General features: G+C 41.7%; 1 protein-coding gene across 2 annotated transcripts in view; it reads left to right on the top strand.

Moving 5' to 3' along the window:
- LOC122787208 (iron-sulfur cluster assembly 1 homolog, mitochondrial-like) overlaps positions 1-24981 on the top strand; it is a 161446-nt gene that overhangs the window by 66740 nt on the left and 69725 nt on the right. For both annotated transcript variants that reach the window (XM_044053799.1, XM_044053798.1), the window contains exon 3: positions 15322-15427. In XM_044053799.1, the coding sequence (XP_043909734.1) occupies positions 15322-15427 (106 nt within the window). The remainder of the gene's footprint in view (positions 1-15321; positions 15428-24981) is intronic.

Here is a 24981-nt window from a genome sequence, read left to right as displayed (position 1 = left end):
CAGGTTAAAACAGCACTGTCCAAGGCCAATAATACAGCTACCATGGGACCTGACAGTATTCTTGGCTGTGTTCTACATGAACTAGAGAGTGAACTGGCACCTCACCTGTGTGCCATGTTCATTCACAGCCTCACCTCAGGCTTTGTCCCTAACGAATGGCACACTGCTACAGTCATCCCTCTCCACAAAGGAGTAGTGACTACAGACCCTGGTAACAGTCGCCCCATTAGCCTGATGAATCTGATATGCAAAGGTGTGGAATGCATCATCATGGACCTAATAAACAAGGATATAGGGAATCTCCAAACTCTGGATCCCACACAGTTTGGTTTTGTGAAGGGTAGAGCATGCCTGCTCAACTTTGTCGACTTTTTTTGAGTCAGTCACCAGAGTTGTGGATGAAGGCAAGGTGGTTCATACAGCCTACTTTGATCTGGCCAAGGCATTTGATACCATTCCCCATTCAGGAATCGTAGAAAAACTCACTAAGCTAGGCATCAACCCCTATATCACAAGGTGGGTTGCAAACTGGTTCACAGATAGAACCCACAGTGTGAAAGTAGCGAACTCCCAAGTCAGACTGCCAACCAGTCACAAGTGGAGTTCCACAGGGTTCGGTCCTGGGTCCTCTCCTGTTTGGTATCTCCTTCTCCGAAGTCCAGGCCAGCACAAAGTGCGTCTGACTGACAAAGTTCGCAGATGATTGCAAGTTGGGAGCTATTATTAACTCCCCAAGTGATGTTGACATCCTACAGAAAGGCCTCACTGAGACCAATGACTGGTATCAGAACCGTGGCCTTAAGCTCAATGCCAAAAAAAGTGTCATCATCCCTTTTGGGAAAAACCTGGTTCCCATGAATTACCACATCAATGGTAGTCCACTGAACACAGAAGGTGTTATAAGAGATCTGGGAACACAGGTTGACAGCAGCCTCTCTTTTGACCACCACATTGCCACTGTGGTCAGAAAGTCCTATGTGCCAAATCTCATTACTAAGGGTTTTGCATCCAGGAAGAAAGAGGTCATTGTCTCCCTCTACTCTTCCCTCATTAGGCCAGTCATCAAGTACAGTACCCCATTTGGCATGTACCTCACTAGACACCTGCAACAACTGGAGAGGCCGCAAAAGTACCTCGCAAAGGGGATCCTAGACCTTAAAACACTTGTCCTATATGGACAGACTCAAAAACTCCAACTATTCTCGGTCTCATATCGCCTGCTTAGAGGCGATCTCTGCTTGACATACAAAGCCATGTCTGATCCAGCTCTGTTCTAAATGTTACATCTAAAGAAATCCCAATTCCTCCACACCACATGCTCCAGTGACCTCCACCTCATTACCACAATCAACAGAACATGCTGGAGGTACAGGTTCATAACACATGAGACTGCACCCTTGCTATGGAATAGACTTCCCGTACATGTCAAACAGAGCACCTCAGTGGCCCTCTTCAAGAAAACCTTGTTGAGTGGATGGGAAATAGAAAATTCATCCCGGGGATCACTGCAGTGGCTCTACTTGACAGATCACTGCAGTGGCTCTACTTGAGAGGCACTGGGAACTAAGGTCAGGTGGCACGATGTCAGGGTAATCCTATGGGCTAGGCTTGTAAAGGCCCCAGGGGCATTAGCCTAGTACACGCCTATGAACCTGTGAACCTATAAAACCAGTAAAAAAAAACAAAAAATATTCCTGCTTCATTCTTTGAGTACTTTTTCAAACCATGATCTGCATCTTCTTCCAGACAAAATTGACCACTGGAGCACTTATCCACCATATATTATATATTAGTCTTTTGAATAAAGAACACTTTTTCTCTCTTTTCTCTAGAAATGTAAAACTTCATCTAATCAGAACTTTTCTTTGTGAGCAAATAAAATCCCTTTTTTTTTGTTTGTTTTTTTTTTATAATAGCAACCTCAGTATGTAATATTCACCTACCAATCTTTATGTCGAAGTGATGAAATGCATCAGTTTGCTTCACAAATTTATGTGCAACACAAATGCGCTTACTGTCTATGAAAATAAAGTTGCCTTAATTTGTGAGCATTGTGTGAACAGTAGAGCTGTTAAACATATTCTTATTTATTTATTTGGCATTTATTTACCGGGAAAGTCCAACTGGGTCACGAGGTGCCTATTTTCAGCGGAGGCTTGTGGAGAAAAGCTCCAGTTAGATATGGTTAACAGAATGAAAAACTAGACTGACATAATAAAGTCATAACATTCAAGCAGAAAATTTGAAAAAGTGTACATTAATTTGTCAGAACAGAAACTCAACAGACATAATAAAGTCATAGTGTTCAAGCATAAATTATATGGAAAGCCTGATAATAGGAAGGTGCACTATGATTTACATAACAGATGATTATCAAAATGATTATTAATATTTTAGAGGTCGTGAAATATGGTAATAGATTGTATTGGTGAAGGCATATGATAGTATGAGTAGAGAAGGGTAGGGAGTGATAGAGGGGATAGTAGGAATAGATGTGAAAATGTAGTATGAGTGTAATCTCAGGGGAGTATGTGTAGAGGAAGGGGAGGGTAGGGTAAGTTAGTAGTGGGGATAGACATAGTAGAGGTAGACAGAGGTATAAGAGTACCTTGGCCTGGGCTCATGCAAGAGCAAATTCAAGCTTTGTGGAAGGATTATTTTGTAGAGGTTTTGAAGGAGTGTAGGTTAGTAGAAGTTCTGATAGTTGAAGGAAGGGAGCTCCATAGTTTTGTCACAGAGCAGGAGTAAAGGCTTAGGCTTGGGCTTTTCTTAGGTATATACATTGTGAGGAGATGTTTGTCTTCAGATCTGAGATGTTATGTTTATTTGGGATATAAAAGTTGATTAATGGGCTAAGAGCTGAACAAGCTAGTGGGTTGTGGATGATTTTGTATACTGTAGTAAGTTGTATGTGTTAGAGATGGAGAGGGAGCCAACCCATCTTAGTTAATGTAGGGCTTTACAGTGATGAGTTAGAGGCATTGCTTTTATGGCAAATTTGGCAATTTTGTTATAGCAGCTTTCTTTTTTTTTACAGCTTGTAGAAGCATGCGGCTATAAAGCAAAAGGCACTTTTCTGATAATATTTGCTCTGAATTCATGAAGCAAGCTGAATGTGTTTCATCATTTCACTGTGATGTTTGTATTACACAAGATGTTAATATTGCTGGTCTGAAATTTTTATATTGAAAATATGTTTTTGAAAAAAAGTGAATTTGATTGTAATGGGAATACAGAAGAGTATAATCCTTGTTCTTACTGGCTTTTATATTTGTATTTATGATATTGATGTTATTTTGAAGAATGTTAAGTTCCCATTTACTTTTAAATGACCCATTTTATTTCAGAATGTATGTACTACTGTTTTTTTTTTAATTGTGTGTATTTTACAATTGCTTAGTTCTGTATTAACAGACTGTAGCATACTAAGGAAAGAATAGGGCCACTTAAGATGGCTAGTATTGCTTGTGGTAGGGGCTGATAACCTTTGCATTTCTGTAGTGTTAGTGTAGACCTCTTGTGATGTTGCAGTCTGAGCCCATACAAGTAGGGAAGGTTGGCATATAAAGTTTTTGCAACTTATTGACTAAGAGACTTGGGGACACAGGTGGACAGTGGTCTCACCTTTGATAACCACTTCGCCACAACAGTCAGGAAATCCTTGTATGTGTCACACCTCATCTTTAAGGACATTTCATCCACTGTACTCATCCCTCAATTAGACCCATTATAGAATACAATGCCCCATTTGGTATGTACCTCACAAGACATCTGCAACAACTGGAAAGGCCACAGAAATACATCATTAAAAGAATCACAGGCCTAAAGCAGATGCCCTGTGCTGACCGTCTAAAAATCTCCACCTATACTCTGTCTCATATCATCTATTTAGAGGCAGTCTCTGATTAACATACAAGGCCATGTCAAACCCAGAGCTGTTGAACATGCTACACTTAAAGAAATTCCAATCCCTCAGAGAGACGCACTCCAGGGATCTAAACCTTGTCATCACAATGAGCAAAACATGCTGGAGGGATAGGTTCCCTGACCCAGAGACTCTCCAGACTCTGGAATAGACTGCCCTTACATGTCAAGCGCCTCTTTGGCCCTCTTCAAAAGGAACCTTTATGATTGGATAGGAGAAAGGAAATTCACCCTAGGGATCATGTCAGTTGCCCTGCTAGACAGGGGTCCAAGGAAGTAAATACTGTGGGAAGAAATGGCCAGGGAATTGCTATGGCTAGACTTGTATAGGCCCTAGGGTCGATAGCCTAGTACCAACCTATGACCCTATTATTTGGCAATTAGCTTGGTCTTCGTAGGTCAGATGTAAAGTATGAACTTTACTGGCATATTCGTACATTGTATGAAATGATGCTGAAAGAGACTAAGGTCAGGACCATTCTTAACTTTAATCTGCAAGAGAGAGAGAGTAGCATATACATAAGTTAGCAGTGTGAATTCAAGGGTCAAAAAAGGGTGTAGTTTTTGAAGGAAAATATGTTGAAATCTTTTGTTTAAATTTAAGCTGTCATTGCTTTAATGTCTATTGATATGTATGTATTCATTTCATTTTAATATTTTAAATAAAGAATGTCTACATTAATCAGATTCTCTGAAGCAAGCTTTGTATTCAGTGGAGTCCTTTCGGAGTTGCATGGCATAGTGTTACCCTTTCTTGTGAACAAGAGTGAATTGATTGGTAGAGAAGACATGTCTCTAATGTTTTAGTTGCATTTTTGCATGCCTTTTCCAGCTTCTGATTATCACTAATCTTATTTAGAAACTAAAGATGATTGCATACTTTGAGTGAGATTGACCAATGATTAGTAAGACACAGACGAATAAAATTCCTACTGTCATTGTGTGCGCATGCGTGTCCACATGCATGCAGACACATTTATAATATGTATATGTGCATACTGTGTCTTCTGTAGTTTGTGTGCAAGTGGAAGGCAGTATGTGTTTGTGTGTGTGTATGTATATATATATATATATATATATATATATATATATATATATTTTTTTTTTTTAATTTGGATGTGCCTAATTTACAACATTGCAGCTGCAGAACTGTCAGTGGGCTTGTACCCCTGTGCTAGAACTGCTTGACACTTGCCCTTTTTCCAGGTTGGTGTAACCCTTGCATATATTGGCCTAGGGCCTTGTTAGTGGATCATATTGGAACTAATCAGATTTCATAGTAGTTTGAATGTTGTTTTAGTCTGATGGTCACACATGCCATTTCAGTACCTACCCCAAAGACTTTACCTCCTTTTCCAAGGAGGAAAGAGGCCATTTAGTCATGGGGTAACTTTGAGGTTATCCATCCTGTTGTCCAGGTATAGTTTTGAAGGAAAATATTGAATCACATTGCTTAATCTGCAGAGGAACGTTATGCCAGAGAAGGCGGAGGCATAGGGTGATGAATCTTTGTTTCTCTCAGATGTGTTCGGTTTATCTGGTGATGAAGGTTCAGGTGTCTGGGTTGACTTGCAAGATATAGTAGGTCAAAGACTACTGGATCTGTAATGGTGAAGTAACCAAGGTACATATCCTTTCTTGGTAGTCTGAGACACAGAATACAGAGATAAGGCTTCCAGTCTGTTCTGGCAATTAAGGTTTTTAAGACCAGAGATATTTCTGGTTAAGAACTTCTGGGGTTTTTCAAGTTTGTTGAGGTGTTGAGTGAGGTACGTCTCAAAAGGTGTCTTGTACTGTATAATAACTCTGAATACATGGGAACAATAAAACATTTTGGAATTGAAAGACTATGCTTGGATAGTAAGACTTCAGGCTGATATTCACCCAGGACTAAACACAGCAGTTAGTATTAAGCCAGTACTGGTTAAGAAGCAACTGCAATTAAGAGATGAAGGTATTGTTTACATTTATTTTGTGTATATACGTTCACATATATATATATATATATACACTTATAGGTGTTGCATAGGTAATTTGTATGTTTTTAGGAAGTTATACAGTTACCTGATGAGTTTTCATTTGTTCAGATATTATTGGCTATGAATGACATTTGATCACTGTCTTTTGATATAAAACCTCTGTTAGAACACACACATCTCTCTGCACCGAAGAAGGGTTGTACCCAAAAGCTGTATGCTCGGCATGTTTGTACGTTAAGTTCTGTATATGTAGTCTAAGTTTTTACAAGCTACAAGCATTTCTTGGTTTGAACTTGTGCTATGGTTTGTATGTTACTCTTAACAGGATTTAACAGTTTTGATCTTCTCTTGACAAAACCAGATTGCTGTGGATCAAGCCTAGTGAAAATTTTAATATCATAATTAATGAGATCTGTTATGATATGCTCAATAGCTTTACAGTTAAGTCTCGTAAGGCTGATTATTCTGTAATTTCCAGGGTTTGTGGTAGGACCACACTTGTGGAGGGCATCATTGCAACAGTTCACCAGGATTCAGCAACATAGCTTGTGCCTAAACTTAGCTTAAACAGTTTGACAGGTGCACCCAGGGCATGTTTGCTGTTTATTAAGCACCCAGGTGTGTTGTCTTTGATACCACATTAAGAACAGCTCTTGCTGTGTGGCATAGAGGTATGGAGCCCTAACTACAATCCACATGGCCTGTGATTGATTAGTAGCTTAAGCTCGGGAGGAGCTGGGAAGGTAGGGAGGGGTGGGAAAGAACAACTTTACAAGCTTACCCAACTCAGGGAAGGAGGGTTTTCTGCCTGTGATGACACTTTCTTGGTAATGAGGATGTAACTTAATCAGAGGGCTGATTTTCTGTAAAACTATGGCATCTGGGGGGGGGGGTTGAAGCCAAGTGACATTGTGTGTATTTTTGTGAAAACCATCCTTAACTCTGCCTAGTTAGGGAAATGTATTAAAATAAATCCCCCAGGAATGCAGGATCAATGTATGTAGCACTGCAGGCTGCTTCACTCCTCTTCCCCTGCTCAAACCTCCATTGGTGTAGTCCCAACTCCAGGGGGGGTAGCACCAGGGACACTGGAGGTAGAATGGTGCATCTGGCAGCTGATGGTCAGCTGGAGGCATACAACGTGGATGGGGGGGGGGTTGCTCTCTAGTGACAAGAGGATGCAAGGGATTCTGGGATGGAATAGTGTTTGAATAAGGGTTTCAGTGGTGAAGTTTGTGGGGAGCTTATTTGCTAGTATATTTGCAGTGTCAGTGGGCCCCCACTCTGACCCCCTGTAAGGAAAGGTTTAGAGCAGTCTTCAGGGTTATTTAAGTTTTCTAACTTTGCTAAAGATGGACCTTTAGTCATCCTTTTTTTCTTGGTGATGTATACTATCTTAATCCTGAGATGTTCTAGCTTTTCTGTAATCCTGAGATGTTCTAGCTTTTCTGTAAAGCTTGAGGAGGAGTTTTATTTTCTTGTTATAAAGTTAATTTAATTTATGTTGGTTGACAATCGGGGGGGGGGGGGGTTAAATTTCCCATTGTATTTGACATTAGTTGGGACTGCTAGATTTAAGCGTTTGTCTAAGGGGTCACAGAACTGTGCAATGACATTTGCAGTGATGTCATGTATAAACTTAATTGATTTCATCCATATAATTGTGTAGGTTTTGCTGTTTTGAAGTGTTTTGATACAGAAACATTGGTTACAGCGGATATGGTGGTTCTAAGAGTAAATGTTGTCATAAATGTATGGTCTGACTTAACAGATGGAGAGACTAGCTGTATGGAGCAGGCAGAGGCAATAATTGTCAGAACCAGATCAAAAATATTTTTGTCTCTAGTGAGTTTGCTGTTTGATCCAGGGAATACCGGTTTATATAGGTGTTCTCATCTATGTCGGAGTAATTGAAGTCCCATAGGCTTATTAAGTTGTTGCTTTTAGGAATCTTCTTTTGAAGCTTCCAGGAATCTGACATAATCATCTGGGGAAATAGAGATGGTTCTGTAGCATGCTGTAAATTGGAAGCTAGTCTTGCCTGTGGTAAGCTGAAATTGTAGGAGCTGAGTTTGTGCATCTTTAGGTATTAGTGTGGATAAGATCTGGTCCCTTCTCATTTTCCAGCAGGCCTGAAGGCTTGGTAGGTGGAAAACCTAGGTATGGAGGAAATGCTTTCTTTATATTTAACCCACATCTCTGTTACTGCACATATTTGGACATGTTCCAGATGCAGGAGCACCTCAAGATTGGGAAGTTTGTTATTGAGACTCCTGGCACAGTAAAGAGCCACCTTAATGTGGTCCGGTTTAGGGTTGGATGACATTTTGTAGCTGGGATGTCCATTAGGTGGACTTGACTAAAAAAAGGCACTATGGGGAAGTAAATTTTTGCTTTTGTCACAATGCAGAAACCATCGAACAAGAGACACAGTCCATCTCTTGAAGGTAGGACTGTTGATCATCTCATTCCAGGTTGATACATACTAGAATGACACCATCTATTAACCCAATTGTTAGACAATTATCTTCTCTTTATACTAAGATATCCTTCTTGGTGAAATAAGAAAACTACTTGGGAACAGAGTCTTGCTTACATCTGTCACATGCATGGGATGTTCTGACATCTCTCTGCATTTCCACCCCAGATCATTCAATCCCATATGCACCACTACCACGCTCATTCTTGTCTCATGAAAGGGTACTGTGGCTCCCTGTAATGTCTGTGATCCTAGCACCTAAAAAGCATTTGTCAGTAACCATGTCCTTCCCCAGCCTAGTGAATGAGGAATCTGTATGCCTAATAATGCCTAATAATGGAGTTGTCAAACATTAAACCATATTTTTAGAATACAGTTTATGAATACTTCACCATATGTAATAAAAGAGCTTACATAGAATTGTCTCAGGCAATTTTCAGGCTTTTATTTCAACATATTTTGTTTTCTTGCCTGAAATCATTTCTTTTGAAATGTGTGTCTTTTGATCCATTTGCATCTTTATTCCCTTTGATGGCTCCTCTTCCAAATAGCAGTCTTCCAGCCCAATGGTATCTGGTTAGGTCTACCAGCCCAATGGTATCTGGTTAGGTCTACCAGCCCGATGGTATATGCTGAGTTGCTTTGGTATTACCCTCGCAGTGACTTGTTAGGTCTACCAGCCCAGTGGTGTCTGCCGAGCTGCTCCGATGTTACCCTCACAGTCTCTTGTTAGGTCTACCAGCCCAATGGTTTCTGCTGAGCTGCTCCGGTTATTACTCTCAGTGGTGTCTGCCGAGCTGCTCCGATGTTACCCTCACAGTCTCTTGTTAGGTCTACCAGCCCAATGGTTTCTGCTGAGCTGCTCCGGTTATTACTCTCACAGTCTCTTGTTAGGTCTACTAGCCCACATTGTCTGATGAGCTGCTCTGGTATTACCCTCACAGTCTTTTGTTAGGTCTGCCAGCCCACAGTGTCTGATGAGCTGCTCCAGTGTTACCCTCCTAGTGTCTTGTTAGGTATTCTTTATGTATTCATAGATGCAGGTCTGGATGCTGACTACTGCCTTTTCTTTGACTTTGGCAGCATTCACCACAAAATTATTGTCCAGAAAGAGACGTTTTTATTTATTTTTGAAAGTGATGTCTCAAAAATACTCTCCATGATCCCAAGTTGAGGAAGATGCTGAAAATCAAGGCAAGTGAATGGGGATAGCCACAGGACTTGCTGCAGCCACTTTTTGTACCCCTTAAACAGACTTGCTGGGTGGGACCACTACTACTGGATACTTCACAGATATGATAAATTTAAAAATCTGACAATCCGGATACTGTTGCAGGTTATATGTTTGATTGTAACTCCCCTATAAACCTAACACCTGTGGATTCTTCAAATCACCAGCTCCCAGGATGCTTTAACATTGCTTTGGCTCTGCAGTGAGATTGTTTTGCATGACCCAAGTTTCACCCGTAATTGATATTTTGTCTCTCTCCTTCAGTATTGAGTCCCCCAAATCAGCTTAACGCTCATATACTATGTCTTCATATGGTGGGTGCAAGGCAGGTGAGGGGCTTGTCATCCTGGGGGGAAAAAGACTGCATCATAGTTTTCCCATAGCATTTTACAGTTGTGTTCAGTATTTTTTTTCTTGGGCAGCATGCTTGCAGGCAGTAGATCCCACTGTTTTTTCCTTTCCCAAGGAGTAGTAACTGCATTTTTTTACCTATGAAGGACTGGTCCATTTAGTCAGCTACACCTAAACTAGATCAAAATGTTTATGCTGTGGTGCTGAAAAGGAATCCATACCTCAGGTATAGATTGACAATCATCCAGTTTGAGAGTCAAAGGGTGTGAACTTGCTAGGGAAGTGTGTATACATTCTTAAATGTCTGAGCTTACACAATGGTAAGGTTAACACAGGTGCTGCATTTTCAGCATCACCTTCTTGATAAGGTTGCAGAGTTGGTTGAGAACCCTACCAGACAGTGATGACAAAGTAGCACAAGTAGCATCAATAGAACAAGGTAGCCATGGCTAATGGTCTGCATCATTATGATGCAGCAAATATGTCTGTCTGTCATAACTGGATTTGACATTGTTACATGCTGGCATTCCTTTCCTGCGCCTAATTCCTTCAAGGTGACCTTCATAGATGCCTCTTTTTGGGGGGACTCTGCTGATTTGCCCAAAAGTTGGTGTTCATTTAAAAACTCTGTCTTCCATCCATCACAATTCACCTTTACTGGGTTTCAGTAGAATCAGTGATCCAACTAGATGTAGTAGGGTTAACAGCAGAAGCAATGGTGTTACTAGGTACAGCAGGGTTACTGGTAGTTTTCTGGACTTCCTTTTTGAGATGGCTGAAGGGTTGCCCTTTCAAAGTATTGTTAGTAGTTCTGTCACCCATTGAAACCATCTAACCCTACAGGTAGTTAGGGAGATTTTTTTTATCCATGCATCACAGTAGGTAGTTCACTTTCTTGCTCATGTTGGTACAGAAGGCTTTGTCCAAAGGTTTACCAGTTTTTCTCCATGTACTAACACAGAGACACTGCAAAAGGCAGGTTCAAGAAAGAAAGGATTAACTGTATCCATAAATGCATTCAGTATGTCCTAGGCTATATAGTTGTAATCACATTTCTTTTGATGCAGAGCATAAATAGAAATGTCTGGTCCATTTGGATTTAAATAGCCTCAGCATCTACATATGAAAAGTAGGTTTCTGCATTACCCCAATGCAGTCTGTCTTCATTCACTGCAAGGAAAACTGTGCTTCTTAGTTCTCCAGGGCACATGTCCTGCGTATCAAAATCAAATTACATTCTAGGAAGGTTCCTTTGTTTCCTCATGAAGGTCCATCATTTCCCTGTCAGGACCCCACTAAATAGCATCTCTTGCATTTCTAGGGTCTTCACAAAGTTCATTGCAGTATTTAAGCCAAGGGCAATTGGGATCGCTCCATATCTAACTGGACATCTCCCAAAAGCCAGCATAAAAGATGATTTTTGTCAGTTTTACAGACCCTGTCTTAGCCTTGGTCAGTTCTTGAGAATCATGGTCTGCAAAATGTCATCTTTTACTAATCTAATTATTTTAACATTTTTTATTGGACAATGATCTACTGTTTTCATTTTTTTTGTTTTGTTTTTTTGCTAGCAAGATCCTTAAACAGTTTAAATCTGGTTAATACTGTTTTCTAGACCTACGTATGTTCAACTTTTCTGTTCTCCAGATCTTGGAGACATTCTTGGCAGCTTCCATTCACGGTGGTTCTTTGTACAAGACTCCCAGCAGATTAATCTTTATTTCAGGGTTTACTGATGTTTTGGAGTGTGTTCCCTATGACTCCCCTGCTGAGTTGTCCAAATGGTGTAAAGGAATTGCTGTGGCTTACCCTTCCTTTGTAGACTACTTTGGAAAGGCCATTCCAGAATCTAACAGTGAATGTATCTGTGATGGTAGATGTGTCTTCTATGAGAAGGAGATACATTTTGGGAACTAAATTATTCAGGATCGGTGAGCACTTGAGTCCATTTGCATGTATGGGCTTCATAAATGAAAGCTGTCTTGTTAGGCTTTCAAATATTATTAGCCAGTTGGATTTTGAAGAGGTGAATTTCCATTCAGTGTGGTGCATGGTCGTAGTCTGTATATCAGTAGACCATGTACATAATGAGATGCCTTTGGAAATGAGTCATGGTGGTAGGGTTGTTCTTGGTGGTGGTCATTATTTTGGGAAGTGGAACTCCCTGATTGACATGCTCATCATATTTTTTCTCCCCATTAATACTCACTCAGTCTAAAGGTGGCATCTTCTGCTTTTAAATAGTGAGGACTAACCAGAATTTGAATGTTCCCTCCAACAGCTCCAGGTTCCATGTTTTCTTTCTGATTCTGTAAGAGACTGAAGTTTCTGCAGTGCCCTTTTGTCTTGGCCGGAAGGGACGCTCTGTTCATTTCCTTCATTTCTCATGTTCCCTCAGCCTGTGGTAAAGGTGCAGTTAGAGTGGGTAGGTGTCATTCTGATTAAACTTTATATCACCAATGCAGGTGTAGATGTCCGTGGCTCTGCCTCATTTTGCAATTCCCCATGTTCAACTTGATAGGCCAGGATTTTCCTTGTTCTTTTTGTCAGACATGGTACACTTCCTCTAGAATATTGGTAGTTAATCTTTGACCAGTTAGTTGAAGATGGCTTTTTCCAAACCAGTTGACAAACTGGATGTTTGAGTAAAATATAAACTGTTTTATTTTATTTATTTGGACATACCTCTTCATATCCTTCCTTTCCATGCACACACTTACTATACTGCACTCTGAGGTCACTAAAACTTTGGAGAAAGATGCAAACTATCATATGTTATGTCCATCAGACCACTGTAAGGTTAGTCTGTCTGAGGTGAACATTCTTGGTGAATTGATCTTTGAGGAAAAACAATTTTCCACTACACCTTGTAGCTAACAACTTGACTTTCTCAGCTCACCTGATGGCCTTCTTGTCTGGGGTAGTACTCTTCATTCTGCAAGTATCCGCAAACATCTGCTACTCCTAAAATTTGCAGTGCCAATTGGAAACCTTTCTTGGAGTGGTGGTAGGTTGCCACATATTCTGATCCTCCTTTTTCACTTGATTTATTTCTCCATCCTTTGACAAGCCTTGGTTATTCCCCCCAGCAAAGTGCATTTGGCAGTCATTTGTAAATGTTATTAATGTCACTAGGGTTTCAGTGAGATATTTGAAGATGTTACAACAGTTCTTCAAATGTTTCTTCCACTTCATGCAACCTTTGAAGGTGCCACTGTCATGCTGGTGCCTTTTTTGGAAAATGTTTCCTACTTATGTTTTTACTAAGTCTGGTTGAAGTTGGTTTGGCCAGGCATATTTCAGAGTTGCAGACTCTGTGTTTCAGTCCAGGGGAAAATTTCTATTTGATAGACTCATACTGCTATATCTAGCTTGCAAAGGCAAGAATGGCCCAATGTTTTTATCCATTTTTATTGCCTTAGGATGCATAAGTTTGGTAATCTGCTTTTTGTTAGCATATGTTGAGCCCCCTAAGACTTATTTGTTTAGAGTTCAAGCAATGTTCTAGAACATTCTTTTGATAAATCTCTCTGGATGACATTTCTAAAGCAGCCACATGGTCTAACCATCATACTTTTATTTCCAAAAATTATAAACTTGATGTTATTTCAAAGGCCAAGACTTTCACTGTGTCAGCACTGTAGAAAACCACTATGCTTTAACTTGTTTCCCATGAGGTTATACATTTTGGGCCTATGTCCTAAAGAAGACATGTAGCTAGTATGACCAGTGCCAGATACTGATGTGAGAGTGTCAGGCTGCATAACATAACACTACCCATCAGAGTCTCCCCATACTGATTTGGGAGATGGTTTTAATTTATGGTTTTCACTTAAGTGAACTACTTCCTGTTGGCTATAACAGAATAGAAGGAAGAGGCTTATTATGATTCTGTTTATGTAAAGAGCCAAGGATTGCCGAGGAGTAGGGTTATATTACTTTTTAAGTGATTTGTGGTCCTAGTACCCTAAGTAGAAATCCTGCAGCCTGATTTTAAACTCATACATAGTGTTTTATAATGAGGATTCGCATAAATTCTTTGTGTGTACTACACAAACCAAATTTAAAAGTAAATGTATTAAAGAACTTAATTTTGGCTGTAGGCTGTGGTGCCTTATCCATAAAATTAGTAATCTGTTTGCAGATGTTTGGGTCCATATATCATCTGTCATGTATTCATATTTGTAATACCGTGCATATAACCCAGGAAGGTAAATTTATTTATTGGTTAATAATTCTTTGGTAGCACTACTGTCTTATTTCCTAAGGTATATGTTTAGGAGACTTAACATGGCATTCAGAAACTGAAATTAGCTGTTTGGCAGTAAACGGAGTTACAGAACTCAAAACATATTGGATTAATAAGTATAGTGACCCTTAGTCGATAACTGTTTGGTCAGGACTTGCAGTGCTGAGTCCTGTAATGCAGTAACTGAATGGCCAAAAATATGGACTTCAGTTGAGATTGCCATTTCTTAGAATATACCCTTCTCTCTGAGGTATGCTGGCCTCGAGTTGATAAATAAGTTTTGGGGGGTGGGGGCTTGCTTCATACATTGGGAGTGCAGGGGGGCTTGCCCCCTACAAAAAACAAGTTTAAAGGAGAAAAGCGATGTTTTATATTCTCTTAGATATTTGCTCATCTTATCTGATCTTGGAATTGCAAGTTCAAACCTTTCAGTAGGGAGTATCCTTAGTTACTACTTTTAAAATCCTCCCTCTCGGCTAGCTTGTAAGTCAATCTATTTAACTCCTGTCAGTCTTTCGTAATGTATTTCCTGTTATTTGGATTCTTAGCACATTATTTGTCATGCAGCCATATAAGTGATGATAAGCCTGTAAGCAAGGATGGTAAATTTATTAACTGATAGTTTATTGCGCAACTCTATCTATAGCTTATGGCTAGCTTGAGATGTCATTCAGGTTCTGATATAACATGTTTGGCAGTAAGCTAGTTAAAAGAATATGGACCAAAGAAAGTGAATGCTGTTTAAAAGTGGACCGCTAATGACTACCCTTAGAATGCTGCTTTGCAGTTATTTTTTTATCTTGGCTGTTAAAACTTGGGTCACTCCTGAAACTTGTCGGTCTTCCTGTAATGCTTTGCCTTAGACCATGTGAAAAGCCTTGGATAAAGCTACATGCAATGTGTGTACACACAGACCCAGATTCAGTAATGAGCTTGCTCTCTGTAGTGTGCACTTAAAAAAAATATTCTGGAAATGTTTCTCAAACAGTTTTACTGTGTAAACTTAACTAAATGATGATGTTGGGGAGCTGTTGTGACGGAGTCTTTTAATAATGAAGGTTTTTTTCTGGTTGCATGGGTATCATGATCATCTGTGTCATCTTCCTAGATTGGTTTGAAGATTGGAGTGAGGAGTCGTGGCTGCAGTGGGCTGACCTACACCATAGACTATGCCGAAGAGAAGAGTAAGCTGGATGAAGAAGTCATCCAAGATGGTGAGTCATAGCTGTAAACCTCTTAGAGCAACGAATCTGGACAAAGCCATAAGTAATGGGGGACAAAGGATCAAAAATAGGGACAATTTTTAAATATTGCTCTTACAAACTTAGAAAGTTGATAGAATAGCAGGTTTTGCATTGGCATGAATTTTCTGAAGGGTATGAAGTCTGAATCTGAAATGTCTGTAATCATTTTTTGACTTCAGTCTTCAATTATTTGCCAGAAAACCACAATTTTATGAGCAACAAGCCAAAAACATGAGACAAAACTCTGGACTTTTTGTGAAAATCTGTACAGTTGAGAGGTATGTCTAAGGCGAGTACACAGGCTTCCAACAACAAATCATTCCAAGCATGCTCTCATTGTTAAGTGAACAGTATATGATGCTAGGCCTGCATTGCATACTAAGTGAGGAATGTGTTCAGGGATTGACTATGTCCAGTTTGTGTTTAATAGGTTCATAGGTAAGATTTAGGCTAGCCACCCTTGTGGAGCATTTTAAGCCAAGCCAATTTCCCTTTTTGTGCTTGAAGTAATCTATCCCATTTAGTTATAGATTGGCCTTACCCTTCCCATGGTCTGAAGTTATATATTGCTCCTATTGAGAATAACTGGGATACCATAGATAATCTGAAGGGACACGTGCATGGGATAAAGCATACCGGATCTGCCTCTGTCCATTAGTAGTACAGGGGGCAATTCTGGGGTTGAGTTTCTGTTTCCCATCCATAGATCTAAGTTGTGCTTGAATATGAACAGGAATGAGCTTTGTTTTGTGTGGATGAGGAAATCTGTTCCAAACCAGTGGTACCCTCTCTGAGATATACCTGTACTTCCAAATTATTCTGTTGATGTTGCAGAAGAGGTTTAGAGTATTTCTGGTACCATTGATATGCAGTAAATCCATAAGTAATGGGTCAAATGATGGTCTCTATGCCAGGCATAGGTCACCCATCTCTTAGCAGTCTGTAGGCTACAGATTATAAAGATGGGGCTTTGCATCAGTCCACACAGGACATGTTGTTTAGGCCTTGTATCCTTTTAGTAAGGTATCTCTGTTGGCATTCCAGTTATTGCATGTATTTGAACTGATACATGCCAAAGGGGGCATTGTATTCAATGACTGGCCTAATGAAGGATGAGAAAAGGGGGACAATGACATCCTGAGAGCTAGACACAATCCTTTTGTATGCATGCATCGTATATTATCTTTCTGTATTTCTGTCTCTCCAGCATGTCCTATGTAAGTCTCGGGCCAAATTTAAGTCCCTGGAATAGGTAGCCTTAGACCCAATTGATTTACAGGTATGCAGTAAGAGCATTAGATTTGGGTCTTGGGTTGGTCTGTAGGCCAGGCATAAATCTCCCCTAACAAGTCTGTATGATATGGAGTATAGTGACAGGGATTTTAGTCGGTCCGTATAAGGCACATGTTTGGGTCCCTTTATCTTCTTTTTTAGAAACCTCTGAGGTCTCTCTAATTGCTGTAGATGCTTAGTACAGTACATACCAAATGGGGAGTTGTACTCAATTATGGGTTAGATAAGTGCCGAGTGTAGGGGGATTATAACTTCTTTTGCTCTGGAGGCGATACCTTTACTAATCAAGTGAGCTATGCGGAAAGCTTTCCTTACACTGGTAGACACATGGTGGTCGAAGTTAAGGTTGTGGTCAATATAAGATGCCAGGTCCCCTACCACTTCATGGGTACTTAGGGTATTGTTATTGATTTGATAGTGTGAAGGGACATTGTTTGTGCTGAAGGGAATGATGATGCATTTCTTTGCATTCAGTTTGAGAACGTGACTAATACACCAGTTGTTGGTATGTCCGAGTCCATTCTGGGATATACTGACATCATTTGGGGATTCACTGATTTGCACCTAGTTTGCAGTCATCTGCAGACTTGATCAGCCACAACCCTTTAGTTTTGACCTGAAATTGTGAGAAGTGTGTACCAAACAGTAGGGTGCCCAGCACTTACCCCTGTGGCACCCCACTGGTAACAGATCTGCTGGTTGATGTGGAGTCACCCACTTTGATAGTGTGTGTCTGGTTTGTGAGACAGTTGGCAACCCATCTTGCAACAAAGGGGTTTACATTCAGTTTGCTATGTTTATTGGTAATATCTGAATGTGGGATTGTGTTGAAAGCCTTTGACAAGTCAAGGTATGCTGTGTGCACAGATTTGCCTTTGGGCACACTTTCAAAGAAATCCACCAGATTTAACAGGCAGGATCTGCCCTTCACAAAGTCGAATTGGGTAGGATCCAGGGTTTGGAGGTCACCTATGTCTTTATTTATGAGGTCCATAATGATACCGTTCTATGGCCTTACAGATGAGGCTGGTCAGGCTTATGGGTCTAATTTCCCGGGTCTGTTGCTAGGCCACCTTTGTGGAGGGGAATAACTGTAGCTGTTCTCCATTCTGCAGGAACAAAGCCTGTGGTTAGGTTATGATTTAAAAGGGTACTTAGTGGTGATGCTAGTTCATATTTTAGCCTGTTTAGAAGACAGCCTGGGATTTCATCTGGTCCCATAGCGGCCGTATTCATTGCCTTGGACAGGGCTTTGAAGAACTGCTGTTCAGATATGCAAGGTGGAGGAGGGTTTTTTGTAAGCTAGGAGAGGATAAGGGAGTGAAATTTTCTCCAAAACTGTCCACTAGCAGGTTTGCTATCTTTGTGGTGTTAGCGTGTGTGATACCGTTGCCCATCAGTTCTACACATAGGTTCATAGGTTGGTACTAGGCTCTTGGATCTAGGGCCTATACAAGCCTAAACCACAACAATTCCGTAGATATTTCTTCCCAAAATATTTACTTCCCTGGACCCCTGTCTAGCAGGGCGACTGAAATGATCCCCGGGGTGAATTTCCCATCTCCCATCCAATCGTCAAAGTTCCTTTTGAAGAGGGCAAAGGAGGTGCTCAGCTTGACATGTATGGGCAGTCTATTCCAGAGTATGGGGAGTCTGGGTCAGGAAGCTATCCCACCAGCATGTTTTGTTCATTGTGATGACAAGGTTTAGATCCCTGGAGCATGTGGCTCTGAGGGATTGGGATTTCTTTAAGTGGATCATGTCCAGCAGCTCAGGGTTTGACATGGCCTTGTATGTTAAGCAGAGATTGCCTCTCAGTAGACATATGATATGCCACAGAGTATAGCTGGAGTTTTTTTAGATGGCCGGCATAGGGCATCTGCTTTAGGCCTGTGATTTTTTAGTGAGGTATTTCTGTGGCCTTTCCAGCTGTTGCAGATGTCTTGTGAGGTACGTACCAAACTGGGCATTGTACTCTATAATGGGTCTAATGAGAGATGAGTACAGTGGGACAATGACCTCTTTTTTTTCTGGATGTAAAGCCCTTAGTAATGAGGTGTGCCACATAGAAGGATTTCCTGACTGTTGTGGCGATGTGGTTATAGAAAGTGAGACCACTGTCCACCTGTGTCCCTAAGTCTCTCATCAAACTTTTGGTGTTTAATGTACTGCCACCTATGTGGTAATTCATGGGTACATGTTTTTTCCTAAAGGGGAAAACTATGCATTTCTTGGCAGTAAGCTTGAGCCCATGGCTCTGGCACCAAGCATCTGTTTCTGTAAGGCCCTTTTGTAGAATATCCACATCATTTGGGGATTCAATAATGGCTCCCAGTTTGCAGTCATCTGTGAACTTTGTTAGCCAGAGTCCCTTAGTGTTGGCTTGTACTTCAGAGAAGTAGATGCCAAACATTAGTGGTCCCAGGACTGAACCCTGAGGTACTTCACTTGTCTGGAGCTGGATTTGGAGTCTACTACTTTTACAGTCTGGGTTCTGTCAGTAAGCCAGCTGGCAACCCATCGAGTGACATGCCTTTGTCCTACCCTTTAGGTTACGTACATAACTGTAAAAGGCCTTATGGTTATCCATGGCAATACTTGCTAGGTTTCTCTCAAAGGAGCTTTTGGAGGATTTGAGAAGGTGTTTTTATTTGCCTGTTAAGGCTGAGGAGGGTGCTTTTCCATTGTTGAGTCATTGTCTTTGTTTTCTTTGTTTGCATTTATTGTAGAGTTTGTTGATGCTGGAAGTCCACCGTGGCAGCTTGATTTTACTTGATGCTCTGGTTTTGATTCTGTCTGGTACAGCCAAGTTTATGCACTTATTCAAGTGATTGTATGGGGTTTTAGTGTAAGCTTCGGTGCAGTTACCACTTTCAACTTGGTTGGGGCATGGAATGCATTTATACCTTCACCTAGGAGGGTATAGTTTGCCTTGGTGAAGTTTTTTAGTCTGTTTTCACCCTTTACAAGTTCTGGTGTTAGTGTCAGTTCAAAGGTGACCGATTTGTGGTTAGTTTTAACTAATGAGGGTCAAACAGTTGCAGCAGTGCACCTGTTTGACATGTTGGTGAGGACTAGATCTAGAAAGTTTGTTCCTCTTGTCATGGTATGGACAATTTTATTCCAGAGCATTTGAATTCACAGAGCCAATAACCTTTTGTGTCGGCAAGTCTGGGCTACAGTAGGTTTTCCTGTTGATGGTAGGGTAATTGAAATCCCCCATATTCAGTGTGTTTGGTAAAATATGGTTTGTCTTCAGTTTGGTTACGTAGGCTTTGTGGGTGTCGTGAGCCATGGAGGGGATCTGTAATTGGCTAGGGCTTGAATGGGGGGTTTTCTCACCTTAACATGGACCTGGTGTAACTCCATGGAGTTGTCCCCGTCTAACTAGATGTGAGGTGAATTTATCTCTAATATAGATTGAAACACTGCCTCTTTCAGTTTTCACACACACATTTTGTGGTCTAAAGGTGTGGAAGGCATTGTAGCCTTGCAGGACTGGGGTGCTGTCTGAGGCCTATAAACCAGGATGTTCTTTGTGTTTCACTGTTGCAGTCATCACATTTGGGTTATCTGCCTGCAGGTAGCCCTCAGCCAGCCTGAATACCAGAGTCTTGGGATTTCTGCGTCGGATGCTGTCGCTTCTTCCATGACGTCAGGTCGTCAGGTGTATAAAACATGCAGCCGATGCCGTTACATCAGTCTTTCTTGCTGTGTGATACCCAAAGCAGAAGCAGTTCACAAGTGCTGGTCGGCAGACTCCTGAAATTTTTGTTTTCGAGTTTCAGACCTTAAGTCTTCTAAAAGATAAGTACCCCATTGGGGATCCTTTTTTCTTGCTCTAACTGATGTGAAAAAAAATTTAGTAATTGTCTTGCCTGTGGAAAGCAAATACCCCCTAGAGATTTTCATTCTTGCTGCATCACCTGTTTAGGCCAAACCACGATGTCTCACGCTGTTGATCTTGTGCCTTGTTCAATGCCCGAACTATTTGTTGTCGGGCTATTTTTGTAGCTAAATACTTTCGCTGTCAATCTCCGTACTCCGAAATAGCTTCGTGAAGCCATCCGACTATCGATCTTCTGAAAAACCGTAAGGATAAAGACAGACCACATAGGTCCAAAACTGCCAATGACGCTTTCATTAAGCTAGTCGCCAATCCGCCGGTACTCAGTGAGGTGCTTTCGCAGCCTCTGATACCTGCTTCTAAAGATTAGCAGGCCTCTACTGAGACCCATTCAGAGTCCGGTATGCCGCGAGATGCTTCTTCGACTATGGAACCTGTGGATGTCTCGACCTTGGATGGGTCCGGAGCTGCTGTGCAGGCACCAGCTTCTGAGGGTGTATTCAGGCCTACCGATATTCATATTAAATCGACGACTTTGTTTCAAGCCAAAAATGCCAAATTCCTCAGGCCTAAAGTTCGCACTACGCCTAGAAAACCTACGGCCAAAGTGCATTCTCAGGCACACATGCCTCAAAAACAAATGATTAGAATGGCTGAAGACCTTATTACCTTAATTAGGGGAAGCCAGCCTTCCCCCTTTAAGAGACCTAGAACTGATTTTCCTTCTGATTCTTCTGATCAGGAATCCGATATCTCTGTACCTTCTGACAACCAGGACATATCCTTATTTACCTATGAGAATTCTGATGCAGAGGATTCCATTCCCTCTGCTTCCTCTCCAGAAGATTTTTCTTTCGGTGAAATCTTGCATACCCTTGGGGAGCATTTCCGCTGGGAAAGCCAGGACTACTTTCAGTCCAAAAATAGACTCAGGGAATTTTTAAACCTGCCTCAGCACAGGCCTTTAGCTATCCCTCCTGTTCTGGAGATTGTAGATGATGTCTTGGAATCCAGCCTTACCCTGGATACTTTGCCTCCAGCTCCCAAGAAACCTGACGGGTACTATCTAGTACCAGATTCTCACAAATTCATCTTCAAGAATCCTGCTGCGGATCCAGAGACCATTTCCCAAGGGCTTAAAGGCATTAAGGCTACTGCCAAAAATCCTACCCCTTCTTACAGGGATTCTAGGGCTTTAGACAGATGGGGTAAGAAGGTATACACTTCTGCTACTCTGGCCATTAGGGCCTTGAATTGCTAGTTTCATATGTTAAAGTATCAGCAGCATATTATGAGACTAATTAAACAGAAAATTATGTTGATTCCTGACTGTGCAGAACACAGAAATTTACAAGAGTTAATGCATTCTGCTGACCAAGTTGGTAAACATACTTTGCAGTGTGGTTTTGATACTTTAGAAGCATCTTGCATGGCTGCTGTCACTGGGTCTGTACTTAGAAGGCATACTTGGCTTAAGGAACAAAACTTGCCAGATCACGTAAAAGCAAAATTACTGGATGCACCCTTAAACCAAGACCACCTGTTTGGCAGTAAAGCAGAGAAACGTCCTCAAAAGGATGGAGGAAAAAGCTAAATCTGTGCAAACTGTTAAAGATTTCTTACAAGTACAGCCACCTAGATTCAGTAGGCATTGGCTTTCAAAGAACTGGTCCTTTCCAGTCCCTTCCAGGCCTTCTCAGTCCAAACCCAGGGGCAGCAGACCACCAAGACTTCAGTCTCAGGTTATGCACAGATCTAAGCAGTGGGGTGCTCCCACGTCAAAAGCAGGGAGTAATAAGCCACCCCCTACGGTAAACTTGCACAATGACTTATACTTAACTCCTCCAAGCCTTGCTCAACTTCTTGCACCTTTAGGAGGAAAGCTCGCCCTGTATGCAAAAAACTGGGACTACATTACCCAAGACAAATGGGTTTTAAACAGTGTTTCCCTAGGATACAGATTCCATTTCCACTCACTCCCAACCCTAAGTGGATGGTCAGACCTCCCACCAAACCAGTGGGCGGAGGCCCAAAAACAAGTTCTCTCTCTCCTCAGCATCAAGGCTATTCAACCTGTCCCAGCAGAACAAAGGGGACAAGGCTTTTATTCAAGACTGTTCCTGGTTCCCAGAAAAGAAAACTCCTGGCGTCCTACCCTGGATCTGTCTATTCTCAACACCTTTCTGGTGGTTCCAAAATTCAAAATGCTAACTCTCCAACAGCTACTTCCTATGCTAGCCAAGGATGCCTGTCTGGCAACCCTAGATTTAAAAGAAGCTTACCTGCACATCCCAATAAGGGAATCCTGCAGGAAATACCTCCGCCTCAGGGCAGGCTCCATGCACTATCAGTTCTCTGCACTTCCCTTTAGCTTATCTTCTGCGCCCAGGGTATTCACAGAGTGCCTAGCTCCAGCCATTGCATTTTGCAGGCAAAGAAATATTCAGATTTACCCATACTTGCACTATTGCTTGTTTCAGGCGAAAAGTCAGGAATTGCTATTACAGCACCTGGCATTTGCAAAGAGACTTCTAACTTCACTGGGGTATACCATCAATGAGAAGAAATCACACTTAGTACACTGCCAACAGATTGCATTCCTGGGAGCAAGTTTGAACATAACTTCCCAGATGGCATTCCTCAGTACAGAGAAACAAATTTATTTGACAACCTACTTCAACCTACTGGCCACAAAAACTCTGCTATCTGCAAGGAAAATACTGCAAGCTCTAGGGTTCATGGCCTCTTGCATACTGTTTATTCCATATGCAAAACTGCATATGAGGAAACTTCAATGGTATCTAAAAAGTCTATGGTGTCAACATTCTCAGGACCTGGTAACAATAATTTCTATCATCCCATGTCTAAGGGCAGAGTTCCTTTGGTGGGCAGAGGCCTGCAACCACAACAAGGGACTCCCTTTCACTCTACCCCCTGCCGCACAAACCCCAACTACAGATGAGACTATACATGGGGGGCTCACTTGGCAGGGCAGTGCATTAAGGGCAAATGGAACCCAAAACAGATGCACTTGCATATCAATCAAAAAGAAATGTTAGCTGTACAGAATGCTCTGACAGCCTTCAAAGACCTTATTCTTCCAGGACAACTATTGGTAAAGACGGACACCACCACAGTTATGTGGTACATAAACAAGCAGGGGGAAACCCATTCCTATCCACTCTGCAGACTAGCCATGGCTGTGTGGAATACAGCCTTGAGCAACCAAGTGCACGTACAAGCTCAATTCCTGCCAGGCAAACTAAGTTCACTGGCAGACGACTTAAGCAGAAATCTCATGGACCCACACGAATGGAAACTGGAACCCAAAATATTCAAGCTCTTGAAGAACAAATGGGGGACACCAGAGGTAGACCTATTTGCCTCCTCTCAGAACTACCAATTGAACAAATTCTGCACCAGAACTCCCCACAGCCAAGCTTGGAAAGTGGATGCCCTGTCCTTTACCTGGGAAAGCCTCTCAGTCTATGCCTTTCCCCCCTCTGCCTCTCCTCTCGAAGGTCCTACTAAAGAGCAAACAAGACAAGCCAAGGACAATCCTGATTGCACCAGACTGGCCACACCAGCACTGGTACCCTCTTTTGCGCAGTCTGACAGTGCTGCAAACCATAGCACCTGCCTCAGACCCTTTCCCTGCTGTCCCAGCAGGTGGGCCAGATTCTGCACCCGAAGCTTTAAACCCTGAACCTTGCAGCCTGGCTAATTCCTTGAGCTCTCCTCTAGCATCCGTCAGTAAGCAGGTGCTGGATGTCATTCTGGAGGGAAGGAGGCCTAGTACTAGAAAATCCTATGCTGAAAAGTGGAAAAGATACTGTTCCTGGAGCCAGGCTCAGGGGATGGGAACAACAGTGCCCAGCTTACCTCATATTCTACAGTACTTAACAGAAATGCTCCACAAGGGCCTATCCTTCTCATCAATTAAAATTCATGCCTCTGCCATTTCAGCACATTATAATACTGAGCCACCTCTCTTCTCTCACTCCTTGCTAAAACAATTCTTTAGCGGGGCCAAAAATGTAAGGACCCCCCCCCCCCAGGAGAGCTCCCACTCCAGCCTGGGACCTTAACTTTGTATTTGGAAAAGCTCACTCTTCCCCCCTTTGAGCCAGCTGCAATAGCAGAGTTGAAATTCCTTTCTTGGAAAACATCCTTCCTTCTAGCCATCACTTCAGCAAGAAGAGTGTCTGAATTACTGGCCCTCATGGTAGTGGAACCCTTCATTATCTTCCATGTGGACATAGTTTCCCTTGTAACTAATCCTTCCTTTATGCCCAAGGTGGTGTCTAGTGTGGCCCTAAATCAGTCCATTCATTTGCCTACTTTTTTCCCTAATCCACAAAACAAAAGAACGAATACTGCACTC

The sequence above is a fragment of the Protopterus annectens genome, chromosome 13.part0 (assembly GCF_019279795.1).
Source record: "Protopterus annectens isolate FY-2018-M chromosome 13.part0, PAN1.0, whole genome shotgun sequence".
Lineage (NCBI taxonomy): Eukaryota > Metazoa > Chordata > Ceratodontiformes > Protopteridae > Protopterus > Protopterus annectens.
This window is presented reverse-complemented; position numbering and strand designations above follow the sequence as displayed.